Below are 16,487 nucleotides of genomic sequence, written 5' to 3' on the forward strand. Positions count from 1 at the left end.
AGGGCCCCTCCTCCGCGGAGTAAGGAACGGTTTCTGAGGGAAGCGTGCGTGGAAGGCTCGGAGCAAGGCAGGAGCATGGACATCTGCGGCGGGAACCCAGGAACGCTCCTCTGGACCATAACCACGCCAATGGACCAAAAACTGCACCCGGCCGCGGACCAGGCGTGAGTCCAGGATATTGCTCACCTCATACTCCTCACGATTGCCCACTTGGACCGGACGAGGCCGAGGAATCGAGGACGTGAAACGATTACACACCAGTGGCTTCAACAGGGAGACATGAAACACGTTGGAGATCCGCATGCCAGGAGGAAGCGCAAGGGCATAGGCTACCGGGTTTACCCTGCGAAGCACTCGGAAGGGACCAACAAAGCGAGGCGCCAGCTTGGGAGTGGGCACTCGAAGGTTGAGGTTGCGGGTGGACAACCATACGCGGTCTCCGACCTGGTAGGAAGGAGCGGCCGCTCGTCTGCGATCAGCCTGGAGTTTCTGGCGCTGCGCAGAGACCTCAAGGGACCTCTGGATCTGTACCCAAGAAGCACGTAGGACGGAAAGGTGATCCTCCACAGCCGGAATATCCTGGGGAGAGAATACCTCCGGTAACACGGCAGGTTGGAACCCATAATTGGCCATGAAGGGAGACGTCCCAGAGGAAGAGTTCACCGCCGTGTTCCTGGCAAACTCAGCCCAAGGCAGGAGGTCAACCCAATTGTCTTGGTGATCGGAGACATAGCAACGAAGGAATTGCTCCAAGGCCTGATTGGATCGTTCTGCGGCCCCATTGGACTGAGGGTGGTAGGCCGAGGAGAAAGAGAGATGAATCCCCAACTGGGAGCAAAAGGCGCGCCAGAACCTGGACACAAACTGACTCCCCCGATCCGACACAATCTCCTTGGGCAAACCGTGCAACTGGAAGACCTCCCTGGCAAAAATCGAGGCCAACTCTTGTGCAGAGGGTAACTTCTTAAGAGGAACACAGTGGCACATTTTGGAAAACCGATCCACTATCATGAGAATGACCGTATGGCCTCGGGGTGCAGGGAGGTCCACAATGAAATCCATCCCCAGGTGTGACCATGGACGCTCCCCGGTGGCTATGGGTTGCAAAAGGCCCAACGGAAGGTGCCGAGGGGACTTACTCTGGGCACAAACGGAGCATGCCGCTACATATGCGGCAATGTCGGAACGTAGAGAAGGCCACCAGAACAGACGTGAAACAGCCCAGGACAGCTGATTCTTTCCAGGATGCCCCGCGGCCTTGGAGTTATGGTAGGTTCGCAACAACCGAGTGCGCAACTCTTCAGGCACAAAACACCTGCCGTTGGGTCTCCCAGAGGGAGCACCAGATTGAGCCGCCAAAATCTGCTCACCCAGGGGAGAGGTCAGGCTGGTGCGAATGGCGGCCAGGATCTGATTCGGAGGTATGACCGAAGTCGGAATCGACTCCTCCCCGGACAGCTCGGAGTACTGCCGTGATAAGGCATCCGCTCTGATGTTCTTGGAACCGGGTAGGTAGGAGACCACGTAATTAAAACGTGACAAGAACAGAGCCCATCTGGCCTGACGTGGTGTCAATCTCTTGGCCTCAGAGAGGTAGGTCAGATTCTTGTGGTCCGTCAGGATGAGAACCGGAACCACCGAGCCCTCGAGCAAGTGCCTCCATTCTTTAAGGGCCTGCACGATGGCCAATAACTCCCTGTTTTCCGGGAGTAAAACCCACAAGGAAGCAGAGGACCCTCTGGTGTTCTACGCTGAGACAGGAGGGCGCCTACTCACGTCTCAGACGCGTCCACCTCGAGGACAAACGGCAACCCAGGGTTGGGATGCGACAGAATCGGAGCCGACACAAAGGCGGACTTTAGAGCCTCAAAAGCTCGGATGGCCTCGGGCGGCCAGACCTGGGGATTACTGCCCTTCTTGGTCAGATCCGTGAGAGGCTTGGCTAGCATGGAAAAGTCCCTGATGAACTTCCGATAATAATTGGCGAAGCCCAAAAAGCGCTGCAGGGCACGAAGACCACTGGGCTGGGGCCACTGTAAGACAGCCGAAACCTTCTCAGGATCCATGGAGAACCCCTCAGCGGAAATGATGTAACCTAAGAAGGTTACCTGGGATCGGTGAAATTCGCATTTCTCAAGCTTACCGAACAGCTTGTTCTCTCGTAACCGTTGCAACACTCGTCTGACATCCAGAATGTGGGCCTCCATGGATTCAGAATATACCAAGATGTCATCCAAATAGACCACCACACACTGCTGCAACAGGTCACGGAAAACATCGTTGATGAATTCCTGGAAGACTGCGGGCGCATTGCACAACCCAAAGGGCATAACCAAGGATTCATAATGACCGGTCCTGGTGTTAAACGCGGTCTTCCACTCATCACCCGCCTTGATCCTTACCAGGTTATATGCCGCCCTCAGGTCGAGTTTGGTAAAGACCGTGGCCCCTTTGAGGCGATCGAACAGCTCGGAAATCAAGGGTATCGGGTAAGCGTTCTTGATCGTGATGCGATTGAGACCCCTGTAATCGATGCAAGGCCTCAACTCACCGCCCTTCTTTTTCACAAAGAAAAATCCAGCCCCTGCCGGGGACGAGGATTTGCGAATGTGTCCGCGTGAAAGCGCCTCCCTCACGTACTCCTCCATGGCCTCATTCTCCGCTACCGACAGTGGATAGACTTTGCCACGAGGCGGAACGGCACCAGATTGTAACTCTATGGCACAATCGTATGGGCGGTGCGGAGGTAGGGCAACCGCACGCCCCTTATCGAATACATCCCGGTACTCCTCGTATTCAGGAGGCAACAGAGAGTCCGAGGAAGTACACAGCAACTTGACAGGCCCATGGATGCAACTAGCCCCACACTGCGGTGACCACGAGAGGATCTCGGCCGATTTCCAATCGAAAGTCGGATTATGCCTCTGGAGCCAGGGGTACCCCAAGACCACCGAGTAGTGTGGAGACGAAATAACCTGGAGACAGACCGACTCTCTGTGAACGGCACCAATGGCCATCCCCACTGGAAGGGTCTCATGAGTCACGTGTGGCGGCAGAAGGGGTCTGCCGTCTATCGCCTCAAGAGCCAGTGGGGAACCTCGAGGCTGCAGAGGAATGGAATTGGCGGCAGCAAACACACTATCAATGAACAAACCACCAGCACCAGAGTCCACCAACGCCTGGGTCGTCACCGAGCCCCCGACCCAGGAGAGGACAACAGTAATCAGTGGTTTGTCAACACGGGAAACCGGGGATGAGGAGACTCCACCCAAGATCTGCCCCCGACAGGATCTCAGGTGCGAGCGTTTCCCGGACGGTTCGGCCATGCCAACCGAAAATGCCCACCGAGACCACAGTACATGCATCGGCCCTCGCGTCTCCGGAGTACCCTCTCCCCCTCGGACAGGCGAGCAAACCCCAGCTGCATGGGTTCACCCCCAGACAAGTCATCCCCAGGAGGCGTGGGAGGAGAGGGAGGCACGGGTGGGACAGCAAACGTAGGCGCCAATCTGTTAGAAGGCCTCCGCAGGCTCTCCTTAAAGGAAGGTCTCTCCCTGAGTCTGGTGTCAATCAAAATCAGGAAAGAAATAAGAGACTCGAGCTCCACTGGTAGGTCTTTAGCTGCAACCTCATCCTTCAAGGCATCCGAGAGACCATGAGAGAAAGCAGCGACCAGAGCCTCATTATTCCAGCCCACCTCTGCTGCCAGGGTACGAAACTCAATGGCGTATTCAGCTACGGATCGTGAACCCTGTCTGATGGACATAAGGAGCTTCGCAGCAGAGGCAGCACGAGCCGGCACATCGAATACCTTCCGAAGAGAAGCAACAAAACCAGAAAACTCGGCAACCACCGGATTGTTGTTCTCCCATAAAGGGCTGGCCCAGGCCAAGGCCTTGTCCGAGAGCAGCGAGATCAAGAAGCCCACCTTTGATCTCTCAGTAGGAAAGGCATGTGGCAGCAACTCGAAGTAAATGCCCACCTGGTTAAGGAAACCTCGGCACTGAGTTGGCTCTCCCCCAAAGCGCTGTGGAAGGGGGGCAGAACCGGTCATACCCCGAAACACCGCAGGCGCAGCAACAGGTGTCGGGGTAGACTCTGGCGCAACAACCGGAGCGGCAGTAGGAGCGGGCCCAGGAGCGACAACCGACCCATCGGCAACGGAAGCTAAATGAGCCGTGCGTTCAAGCAGGGTTTGCAACGCCACAGCGAACCGACCCAACAGGTGATCCTGCTGATCAAGTCTGGCAACCAGCGTAGGTAGCGAGGATGGCCCTGTACCGTCAGAATTCATGGCTTGGTCCTAATGTCATGGAACCATGAACCAGACGTACAACAAGAGATGAGTGGAAATAAGAAGGCTTTATTGAAAATAAAGCTGTAAGGCAAAAGTCCAAACGGATGGCTAAACCGAAGCAGGGTCTTGCGAAACCAGGGATCAGGAACCAGAAGGGTAGTCAGACGAAGCTAGGATCAGGAATCAGCAGGGTAGTCAGACGAAGCCAGGATCAGGAATCAGCAGGGTAGTCAGACGAAGCCAGGATCAGGAACCAGAAGCAACAGCAGTCTTAGAAGCATGTGAGCACAGGAGGACCAAGCAAGGAACTGAAGCCACAGACCTCCTATATATATGAGCTAGGCATCCAGCTCCTCCCAGTGGGAAGGAGGAGCCGCAGGGTGGGAGGCTACAAGAAACCCAGAAACCAAGATGGCCGCCAGCACATGTCAAACGAAGGAGAACAGCAAGGAGGTAAGACCATGACAAGGATACCACAGAGGAAGCCACTGCTGTCCCCAAAAAAAATTGCTGCACGTTTACAGTTTGCACCTGGATGTTCCACAGCAGTATTGGCAAAATATTCTGTGGACAGATGAAACCAAAGTTGAGTTGTTTGGAAGAAACACAACACTATGTGTGGAGAAAAAGAGGAACAGCACACCAACATCAAAACCTCATCCAAACTGTGAAGTATGGTGGTGGGGGCATCATGGTTTGGGGCTGCTTTGCTGCATCAGGGCCTGGACGGATTGCTATAATCGAAGGAAAAATGTATTCCCAAGTTTATCAATACATTTTGCAGGAGACCTCAAGGCCATATGTCCACCAGCTGAAGCTCAACAGAAGATGGGTGTTGCAACAGGACAACGACCCAAAGCATAAAAGTAAATCAACAACAGAATGGATTAAACAGAAGAAAATACACCTTCTGGAGGGGCCCAGTCAGAGTCCTGACCTTAACCCGATTGAGATGCTGTGGCATGACCTCAAGAAAGCGATTCCCACCAGACATCCCAAGAATATTGCTGAACTGAAACAATTCTGTAAAGAGGAATAGTCAATAATTACTCCTGACCGTTGTGCACGTCTGATCTGAAACCACAGGAACATTTGGTTGAAGTTATTGCTGACAAAGGAGGTTCAACCAGTTATTAAATCTAAGGGTTCACATACTTTTTCCACCTGCTCTGTGAATGTTTACATGGTGTGTTCAATAAAAACATGGTAACATTTAATTCTTTGTGTGTTATTAGTTTAAGCAGACTGTGATTGTCTATTGTTGTGACTTAGATGAAAATCAGATCACATTTTATGACCAATTTGTGCAGAAATCCATAACATTCCAAAGGGTTCACATACTTTTTCTTGCAACTGTATATCTCACATCCCACTGTTCTCGCCACTATGGGAGCTCTTAGTATTATTCCTGGGCATGGCCAGCTGAGTTGAGTATGACATATGTATCATATTTGAAATGCACATGGCCCATTACCTGGAAATGTTTTCAATGTGTGGCCCATATATCCAGCCACGTTCAAGATCCCGGCATAATACCATATTTGAATTGACCTGATAGCTAAACAAAGTTTTTTTTATGAAGGAAGAAAGGTGATGCATGCTATTTTGGGTTGACTTGTTCATCCAAAAGAGATTAATGCTTGCGGCATGTAGATGAAAAACAGTATTTGGTCACGATTTGTAAGCCAAAACTAGGAGTTTTTGACCGACTTCTGGGCTCTGATTTATCATGCCTGCACTCTCTAATTCTGCCTTTAAAACGTCTCAAAATAGACTTTTTGCACTCCCTTTCCCAAAAATTTTGCAACTTTTTGCCTATTTAGGTCTCATGCACATGGCGGGTCCACAATACACGGGCAACGGCCTGTATGCACTCCGCATCACGGATGTGGACCCATTCACTTGAATGCGGAATAGAAGCATGGATCGGAACCCCACGGAAGCACTACGGAGTGCTTCCGTGATGTTTTTGTATATGTCTCCGCACCGCAAAAAAATAGAACTTGTGATATTTTTTTGCGGTGCGGTTGGCTCATGGACCCATTCAAGTTGAATGGGTCTCGATCCATCCCGGCGGCTGCACAGATGTTGCCTGTGCATTGGGGACCGCAAATTGCCTAATATAAGATTTAATACAAATTTATCATACAACATTTGAAAAATGTGGAATAAAGCACACTAACACAGACTCAAGCAAAACAGACTTCAAATATTCCTATCTAGATAACCACCCCCTGCTTTTGACTTACAAATAATGATGAAAAAACTGACCTCATACTGGCAGTTTGAAAGTGATCTTAGGCCTGATGTTTTATGTATGGATTTTGCTACATATTTCCCACTTTTACCAATGATGTCACCCTTCGTTTTGTTTTCAATGACCATTTGTGAATGGTGTTACGTAAAATCCCACTCATTGGACAGCAATTTGTTGTATATTTTCAGTGCAGAATCCTTGCTGACAATCTGCAATAATTCTGCTTGTCTAAACATACCCATAGGTCACTTTCACATGGTAAGTATATGCATCTCTATTTGGTCAGTATTTGTAAGCAAAGACAGGAATGGGCCAAAACACAAAAACATGTAAACAAGAGGTTTTACTATACTCACATGTTTTGGAAGTGATGGTGGAATGGCACACAATCCTGTAGAAATAGAAAGTATTAAAACTAGGTGTAGTAAATGAATCAGGGTGCCATAATCAACAAAAACAGCCAATTATTACCATATATTTCATCAGACAGCTGCTAGTACTTTACCGTGAAAATGATTCAGCCTAAAGCAGGAACTGCATGTTGCATACCTCTACTGTTGGTCTATTTTCTTAATTACATAGTTACATACATAGTGTGGTAAGGTGTACGGTAGTCCTGGAAGGCGTGAAATCCTCAGCTGGGCAAGATAAATGAAATACAGAAATCTGCAGTGGTTTCAGCAAAGTGTAGTTTGCTAAGACAGGTTTGTTTAGATTCTGTCCTGGGCTGGATTTCTTTGGACTGGTAGGTAGGTTTGGTAGTGGAACCCAGCAGTCCACACCCTCCCAGTGTGTCTATTTCCCCTAGCCTGAGGTGATCCCAGGTGCGGCTAATAGGATCATTAGTGGGGAATAGTGTTTATGGAGCACCAATGTGCTCGGGTGTTCGGGTCGAACACCTTGGGATGCTGGGGTGGTCTACCGAGCACCCGAACACAATAGAAGTCAATAGGGAAACTCGAGCATTAAACCAGGCACCCCCTGCTCTGAAGAGGGTAGGGTGTCTGGTTAATACGAAAAGGTCAGAAATTGATGGAAACACCACTGAAATGGTTTGGGAACAGCATGGGGAGGATGTCTGGATGCATCTTGGATTCCCAGGTTGCTGCTGGGAACGATGTTGTCCGAGTAGTACGCCACTTTTACAGACTGACACTAATACACACAAAACCGAAGATTATTAGGAAACATTCTTTCCTGTATATTTCCTGTGCCAAAAATCACAAGGAAGAGGCACTTCAATACAACCTGTATATCACATAATAGAGGGCATCATTCAAATTGTGGTACAATTGTTCAGGTAGTAGGACTCCTACACTCATAAAGCCTATGCACTAAGTAAAAGGGCTTCCATAAATTCCAAGGAACCGGAACTACAATACACCCTATATTACACATAGGAGGGCATCATACACCCTTGAAAAAAATGATGATTAAATGGCCTACTGGTGACACTCAGAAACATTAAGAGCAAGGGCCTGCTGCTGAGCTGACCCTGTAAAAGATTGTATGCGAGGGCCTGCAGGTGAGCTGACCCTGTAAAACATTATATGCAAGGGCCTACAGGTGAGCTGACCATGTAAAATATTGTAGGTGAGGGCCTACAGGTGAGATTACCCTGTAAAAGATTGTAGGTGAGGGCCTACAGGTGAGCTGCCCCTATAAAACATTATATGTGAGGGCTTGCAGGTGAGCTGACCCTGTAAAACATTATATGCGAGGGTCTGCAGGTGAGCTGACCCTTTAAAGTATTATATGCTAGGGCCTACAGATGAACTGACCCTGCAAAAGATTGTAGGTGATAGCCTGAAAGTGATCTGACTCTGTAAAAGATTGTAGGTAAAAGCCTACAGGTTAGCTGACCCTGTAAAACATTATATGCGAGGGTCTGCAGGTGACCTGACCCTGTAAAAGATTGTAGGTGAGGGCCAGCTGGTGAGCTAACCTTCTAAAAGGTTGTAGGTAAGGGCCTGCAGATGAGCTCACCCTGTAAAACTTTATATGCTAGGGACTGCAGGTGAGCTGACCCTGTTAATGATTGTATCTGAGGGCCTGCAGGTGAGCTGACTCGGTAAAACATATGCGAGGGCCTGCAGGTGAGCTGACCCTGTAAAACAATATATGTGAGGGCCTGCAGGTGAGCTGACCCTGTAAAACATTATATGCGAGGGCCTGCAGGTAAGCTGACCCTGTAAAAGATTGTAGGTGAGGGCCTGCTGGTGAGCTGACCCGCTAAAAGGTTGTAGGTGAGGCCCTGCAGGTGAGCTGACCCTGTAAAACATTATATGCGAGGGCTGGCAGGTGAGCTGACCCTGTAAAAGATTGTAGGTGAGGGCCTACAGGTGAGCTGAGCCTATAAAACATTATATGTGAGGGCATATATTCGTTTACCCAGAGTCTCCATGGTTGGAGAAATGAGGATCAGGGTGAGGATTGTGTTGAAAAGACTCTTGGCAACTGAGACTAGACTTGGTGGAAGACAGGGTGCTGCTTAACCGACTGGAATCTGCTGCAATCCAACCGACCATCTGGTCACACTGGTCTGACTTCAAGAGTGGTGTACTGCACCGCACTGTAAACTGGGTGTCACAACCAGACAGCTGAGAAGCTCTGACAGAAGCCTTTCAGAACCTCCTCCTTGAGTTTTCTTTGTTCTGAACTTCAGTTCCTCATCTCGTTAGCCTCTCTCAGCTGTCATGTAGTTGGACTGATTGCATCCCTTTAAATTCCTCCCCATAATGCATTAGTGTGCGGCTTATACAACTTCCTGGAGTTTGTGTGCATGCTGATCCTATTTTCCTGCCTTCTACAAGTTAAGTGCTGTACATTTATTTGTAGGGAGCCGGTGGTCGTGTCCCCTCACTATTGTAGGGTGTTCAGGTGGTATATAGTCGAGGTACGTGGATATGCGATCATCCACCATTGGGATTTTTGCATAGGCTGAGCAGACAGGGAGAGAGCCAGGTCTGATGCAGGGGTCTCCCTTTTGTTCCTTAGTTTTTGATCCAGTGAGTCATATATTCATGTTTCTTTGTCTTGTTTCCTGTACACCTTCCGTGACTCTGGGACATCAAGCTAGGTATCAAGGATGATTGTTTTTCTTGTGCTCTGGCAGCAGGTACAGTTTCAACGCGCCAAGGGCCATGGCCTCTGTGTGCACCATCAGCATCACGGCCACTTCCCCATCCCTTACTGTTTGCCTTCATTATATTAAATGTTATATATGCTTAAAATTATGTCACACGTACAGTAGCGTAGGATTTGGAAGTGTATGCACAAACAAATTAAAAAAGGTATTTGGGATACGGAAAAAGTACACTGGATGTTACAGATATTTTTTGGATGCGCACACTATACACTGGAAATGTGGCGCAGCTAATGTCAGTGTCCGCAATGGACACAGTCTATGGAAAAAGTACACTGGATGTCACAGATATTTTTGGGATGTGCACACTTTACACAGCAGATGTGGCGCAGCTAATGTCGCTGTCTGCAGCGGCCTAACTATTGCACACTATTTAGCGCAGGATGCGCTAAAAATAGATATTGCTGCCACACACAATAGTCCTTAAAAGGACTTTTGGGTCTCTGAAAAGTTTTTCTAATAAAAATATTCCTATATCACTCCCTACACCGTCTGTCCCTTCCTCAGCACAGCGTTCTCTGACTCAGACTGAGCCGAACGCTCAGCACCCGATGACGCTTTCCGGCCAGCCAATCACTGTAATTCCAGTAACTAACATGGCTACCACATTACAATTAGGGTAGTAGTTACCTGCACGTTTATTGGCTGTGTAGCATTGCGCTCGAGCACACGCGGTATTCGTCCAAAAACTGGTGTTCGGCCGAGCATGCTAGATTAACACTAGTGGGGAATAAAAGAAGTTTCAGACTATCAGTCTGAGTCAGAAAGCCTGGGAAGCTAGGTAACCTGCTAGCTTTTGGAGCCTAATTCCTCTAGTCTGTGAACTGCACTCTATAGGCGAGATAGAGTTGACCTGTCTAGGTAGTGCCCAGACAGGCAGGAGTTTATTTTGTGTTTATGTTATGTTGGTGCTGAAACTTTACCCCACTAACTTGGATGCTGTTTGTTTATTACGCTGCATATTAGAGAATAGTCTAGACTTTTTAACCTGCTTTCTCTGCTGAAGTCTGTCATTGCCGACCTTACCCTGAGTACAGATCTCGAAAATAGTTACTATACAGTTAGTACAGTTGAAAAAAGACGTGTCCATCAAGTTCAATCAAGGGTTGGGTGGTGATGGGAATTAAGGGAAAGGGAGTGAGAAACTGACTTTACACGATTATCTAAGCATTAATGTTATTTAGTTCTTTTTTTTTATATAACCTTTATTTTTTTATTTTTTAAGACATAAAATCTTTCATCAAATCAATAACATGGCATAATAGAACATATTCCATATTACTACTATATGGAAAAAAAAAATATCATGTAATATCACTGTAACGGCACAGTTTCCGCAGACAAGGGGTTAAAATCCGTTTAGGCGATATGCCCCTTTCCGAGATGCAGGCACAGCTACTGCAGAACACCAACCTCCCGAACTGGATACAAAATAGCACTCCAAACTGGAACCTCGCAAATAGCTGTCAGTCAGACGAACAGGAAAAGCGTATCCGTCAGCTTACACTCCTGGCAATCAGTCTCCAACAGCATACAGGGAATCCCCCCAATAACGAGACAAGGCTCCGTGTTGAGGGTCAAGCAGTGATCTGATGTGCTGGCACACCCAGCCTGGTTTTTATTAGTTTTGCAAATACAGAACAGATACAACATATCCCCACAATGCATCATGGTTTCCTCCTCTCTGTCTGGGAGACAATTGATGGCAATCCAATTATCTCTCAGGACAAAGAGGAGATCGCCAATACACACGTGGAGACAACAGGACAGGAATCACCACCCAAACACACAATGGCACACCCCCACAGCAAACACAGACATTTAACATATCCCCAGATAGCTCAAGTCTGAGTGCATATCATTAGGTGAATGGCACTCAGAATACACGAATACAATAATATTAGCTATCTGGGTGCCCTCACATAACATACAATTTAACCGAACGCATAATAACATAAAATACAATTCTACAGACAGATTTAAGCTGTGCGGCCGGTCTGTTTTCTCCTTTAAAGTTACTATGGGCCATAATCCTGAGGCAAGAGGCTTTTAAACAGCCCCCTCCAAAACCCAGTGGCGAGGTTGGTTTCGCCACACATCTCCCCCCCCCAGGGAAGACTAACCAGATACCTGACCTCACGCCGGTCGGTACCTGAGTTAGTCTGGCAGCCCACCCACAACCCAATACTGGACCTGCTGAATTTCGTAGCCTGTCTCTGTCCAGTAAGTCCACCAAGGTTATGTTGGAAGCTGGTACTCCCGGTCTCTGTGTTGCTCCCTGGCTTGGAGTGGAGGTTGCTTTGTGGGCAGGGATCAGCGGTACTCTGCCCTGGTGCCAGCGTTACCACGGAAGAAGCCTGGTTGGAGTCTGGTTGTTGGAGGGGGAAACCGACTGTCTCCCCTTTGGCTAAACAGCCCTGTTGCTGGGGGGCAGGACCGACTGTCCCTACCCCCTGTGCTGTAAGTGCAGAGACCACGGTCCCATCTGCACAGCTGTGGGGCTTACTGTCTCCCCCTGGTGCGTTAAGCTGCCGCTGGGGAGAGGGGGTAACGAGCTCCTCTCCCATACATACTTCCAGCCGCTGGGGAGGGCGACCGACCGCCTCCGCTCCCAATACATTGTCCTGCTGCTGGGGAAAGGAGACTGGGCTCTCTATTCCCTGTAGGACACTCTGCCGCTGGGGGACAGGACCAACTGTCTCTGCCCCCTGTAACTCCGCCTGCGGCTGGGGAATGGAGACTCGGCTCCCAATTCCCAAAAAATCATGCTGCTGCTGGGGGGCAGGAACAACTACCTCTGCCCCCTGTAATTCAGCCTGCCGCTGGGGAGGGAGGCCGCTGCTCTCCTCTCCCTGCACTTCACACTGCCTTCCCGGCACATCACTCTGCTGCTGGGGGGCAGGAACAACTACCTCTGCCCCCTGTAACTCAGCCTGCCGCTGGGGAGGGAGGCCGCTGCTCTCCTCTCCCTGCACTTCACACTGCCGCTGGGGAATGGAGACTGGGCTCCCACTGTCCCGCAACCGTAACTTCCGATGGAGGTCCACCCAACGTGGCAGCTGACCGTCACCTTCTGCCCGGTATAGTAGGGTCTTAGACACTAGATTCCTCACGAACTTCACGTATTTCTCAGCTGGATTGGGTCCGAAGAAGTTCAGCCGCAACCACATCATACGGACAAATTCCTCCACAGAGTATCTGTACTCCACTGCTGGTTCCATCCTGGTGCTTTTAGGGTCACTGTACTGAGACATGCGTTGCCCTTAAGTTGTAAAATCCAAAGAAATGGTGTCTCCTGTAGCTGTCCTTCTGGCTGTAGGAACGATCCCGCTGCTTGCCACCAATGTAACGGCACCGCTTCAGCAGACAAGGGGTTAAAATCCGTTTAGGCGATATGCCCCTTTCCGAGAGACAGGCACAGCTACTGCAGAACACCAACCTCCCGAACTGGATACAAAATAGCACTCCAAACTGGAACCTCGCAAGTAGCTGTCAGCAGGCGAACAGGAAAAGCATTCAGTCGGCTTACACTCCTGGCAATCAGTCTCCAACAGCATACATGGAATCCCCCCAATAACGAGACAAGGCTCCGTGTTGAGGGTCAAGCAGTGGTCTGATGTGCTGGCACACCCAGCCTGGTTTTTATTAGTTTTGCAAATACAGAACAGATACAACATATCCCCACAATGCATCATGGTTTCCTCCTCTCTGTCTGGGAGACAATTGATGGCAATCCAATTATCTCTCAGGACAAAGAGGAGATCGCCAATACACACGTGGAGACAACAGGACAGGAATCACCACCCAAACACACAATGGCACACCCCCACAGCAAACACAGACATTTAACATATCCCCAGATAGCTCAAGTCTGAGTGCATATCATTAGGTGAATGGCACTCAGAATACACGAATACAATAATATTAGCTATCTGGGTGCCCTCACATAACATACAATTTAACCGAACGCATAATAACATAAAATACAATTCTACAGACAGATTTAAGCTGTGCGGCCGGTCTGTTTTCTCCTTTAAAGTTACTATGGGCCATAATCCTGAGGCAAGAGGCTTTTAAACAGCCCCCTCCAAAACCCAGTGGCGAGGTTGGTTTCGCCACAATCACCCAACCACCCACCGCCCACCCCGGGGGAGGGGGGAGGAGAGAGAGAACGGAATAAAAGGGGGGGAAAAAAAACAAAAACACAACTCTACCTAGTATGGCCATTTGTTCCAAACCTCATCGAGTCCCGTTGGATTTTTAGTGTGGCACCCCGAAACCCGGTGGTTTCTAATAAGGTTTTCTACTGCTTATTTAGTTCTAAGAAATCAAAAGCCATTTTTAAACCGTCCACTGTTCCTGTAACCATCTCCTGAGGTAGACTATTCCACAGATTCACAGTTCTTACGGTGAAGTAGCCTCTGTCTTTTTTCTCCAGACAGCAGGAGCGCCCCTTCGTCTTTTAAGGGGATTTTACATGGGACAGCTTTTTACCATATTTTATGTATGGGCCATTTGTATATTTATATGTCCCCTTTAGTCACCTCTTCTCAAGACTAAATAAATGTATTTATTTTAATCTGTCCTCATAAGCAACACCCTCCAGGCCCCTTATCAGCTTAGTCTCTGTATTTTGTACTTTTTCAAGCTCCAGCGCATTCTTTTTATGAATTGGCACCTAGAATTGAGCTGCATGTTCCAGATGAGGTCGCACGAAAGCTTAAAGTGGCAATATTGCATCTCTGTCCCCCGCGTCCATGTCTCGTTTATTGAGTGTCTAAGTTTATTGACACCTTCCATGCAAAATAGTTATGAATATTCATGATATATCTACTTTATGTTCGCATAAGTTTACTTTTTTGGAAGTTAGAAGGATTAGAATTTGGAAACAATTTTCAAATTTTCAAGAAAATTTTCAAAACTGTCTTATTTAGGGATCAGTTCAGATGAAGTGGAAGTGACTTTAAGGGGCTCACATAACAGAAACCATGCATAAATGACCACATTTTAGAAACTATACACCAAGTTATTCAAAACTGATTTTATAATCTTTATTAACCCTTTAGGTGTTCCAAAGGAATTAAAGCAAAATGGATGTGAAATTTAGAAATTTCATTTCATTTTTTCGTGAAGACTTTCTATTTTAATCCATTTTTCCTTTAACACAGCAAGGGTACACAGCAAAAAAAAAAATCATATGTATTACCCTGATTCTGCAGTCTACAGAAACACTTATATGTGGATGTAAACTTCTACATGGGCACACGGCAGTTCTCAGAAGGAAAGGAGCACAATGCTGTTTTTGGAGGATAGATTTTGCTGGAATAGGTTTTGTGTGCGATGTCACATTTGAATAGACCCTAAAGGTACCCCTAGAAAGGAAACCCACAAAAAGTGACCCCATTTTGGAAACTACACTCCTTAAAGAATCGATAGAGGATTGGAGTGAATGCTTTGACCCAACAAGTGTTTCATAGAATTTAAAAACAATGGATGTGAATATAAAAAAAATACATTATATTCCTAATAAAATGTTGTTTTAGCCTCAAATTTTTCATTTTCACAAGGCGTAACAGGAGAAAATGCACCGTACAATTTGTCATGCATTTTTTCCTGAATATGGCAACACTCCATATGTAGTTGTAATACATATTACAACTGCTGTTTGGGGACATGGCAGCATTCAGAAGGGAACGAGCAAGCATCAGGATTTTCTAACGTGGAATTTGCTCAAATTGTTTTTAGGAAACATAACATTTAAATTTTTTGTTGACTGAACTGAACTGTGTGAGGGCGTGTTTGTTGTGGTACAAGCTGTAGTTTTTTTTGTACCATTTTAGGGTACAGATGACTTTTTGATTGCTTTTTATACAATTTAGGAGATAGGGTGGGCAAATATTGCAATTGTCAGTGTTTTAAATTTTATTTTTCATGGGGTTACTCATGCAGTATATACAATATCATGATAATAATGTTATATTTTGCCCCTCCATATGCTAACATCCATAATATTTTTAATTTTCCACCAATGTAAGGGCTTGCTTTTTTTTTTTTTTTGCTGGACAGGCTGTATTTATTTTTTGTTCCATTTTCAAGTACATATTTTTTGTCACTTTTTATACAATTTTCTGGGAGGTGAGGTGGGCATAAAGTGCAATTCTATCTGTTTTTATTTAGATTTTTTTATGAGGTTGCTCATGCAGTATATACAATATGATCATTTTATTCTGTGAGTCGATACAGTTATGGTGATACCAAATTTATATAGCTTTTTATGTTTTATTAATTTTGCAGCAAAAAATCACTTTATTAAAAATAAGTTACATTTTGCATCGTCATATACCAACATCCATAGAATTGCTATTTTTTCAACAATGTAACTGTGTGAGGGCTTGTTTTTTTGCAGGACAGGCTATTTTTTTGTACCATTTTGGGATATATATAAGTTTTGATCACTTTTTATAAAAAAAAAATTGTGGGAGGTGATATGACAAAAACAGCAATTCCAGTTCACCACGCATGATAAGTAATGTTATCCTTTTACAGGTCAGGTCATTAAGGACACAGTGATACCAATTATGTGTAGTTTATTTAATTTTTTTATTTTTTAATCAATTATAAATGAGCGATCAGAGCAATTGCTGACAAAGGACCATTTTCCAGAATATTTATGTGTAACAGCACACTACAGTATGATCATTAGTGGCAGAATTATCTATTCTGTTGCATCAGGCAACAGTGTCTATAAATCCTGGTGGATCCAAGCCTGTATTCTCTGTATACCCATT

At 46.9% G+C, this 16,487-nt stretch overlaps 1 protein-coding gene across 4 annotated transcripts in view; it reads right to left on the reverse strand.

Moving 5' to 3' along the window:
- LOC122946439 (tyrosine-protein kinase ZAP-70) overlaps positions 1–16,487 on the reverse strand; it is a 735,844-nt gene that overhangs the window by 458,338 nt on the left and 261,019 nt on the right. For all 4 annotated transcript variants that reach the window (XM_044306106.1, XM_044306080.1, XM_044306087.1 and 1 more), the window contains one exon: positions 6,911–6,945. In XM_044306106.1, the coding sequence (XP_044162041.1) occupies positions 6,911–6,945 (35 nt within the window). The remainder of the gene's footprint in view (positions 1–6,910; positions 6,946–16,487) is intronic.

Source organism: Bufo gargarizans, chromosome 1 (genome assembly GCF_014858855.1).
Source record: "Bufo gargarizans isolate SCDJY-AF-19 chromosome 1, ASM1485885v1, whole genome shotgun sequence".
NCBI classification, from domain to species: Eukaryota; Metazoa; Chordata; class Amphibia; order Anura; family Bufonidae; genus Bufo; species Bufo gargarizans.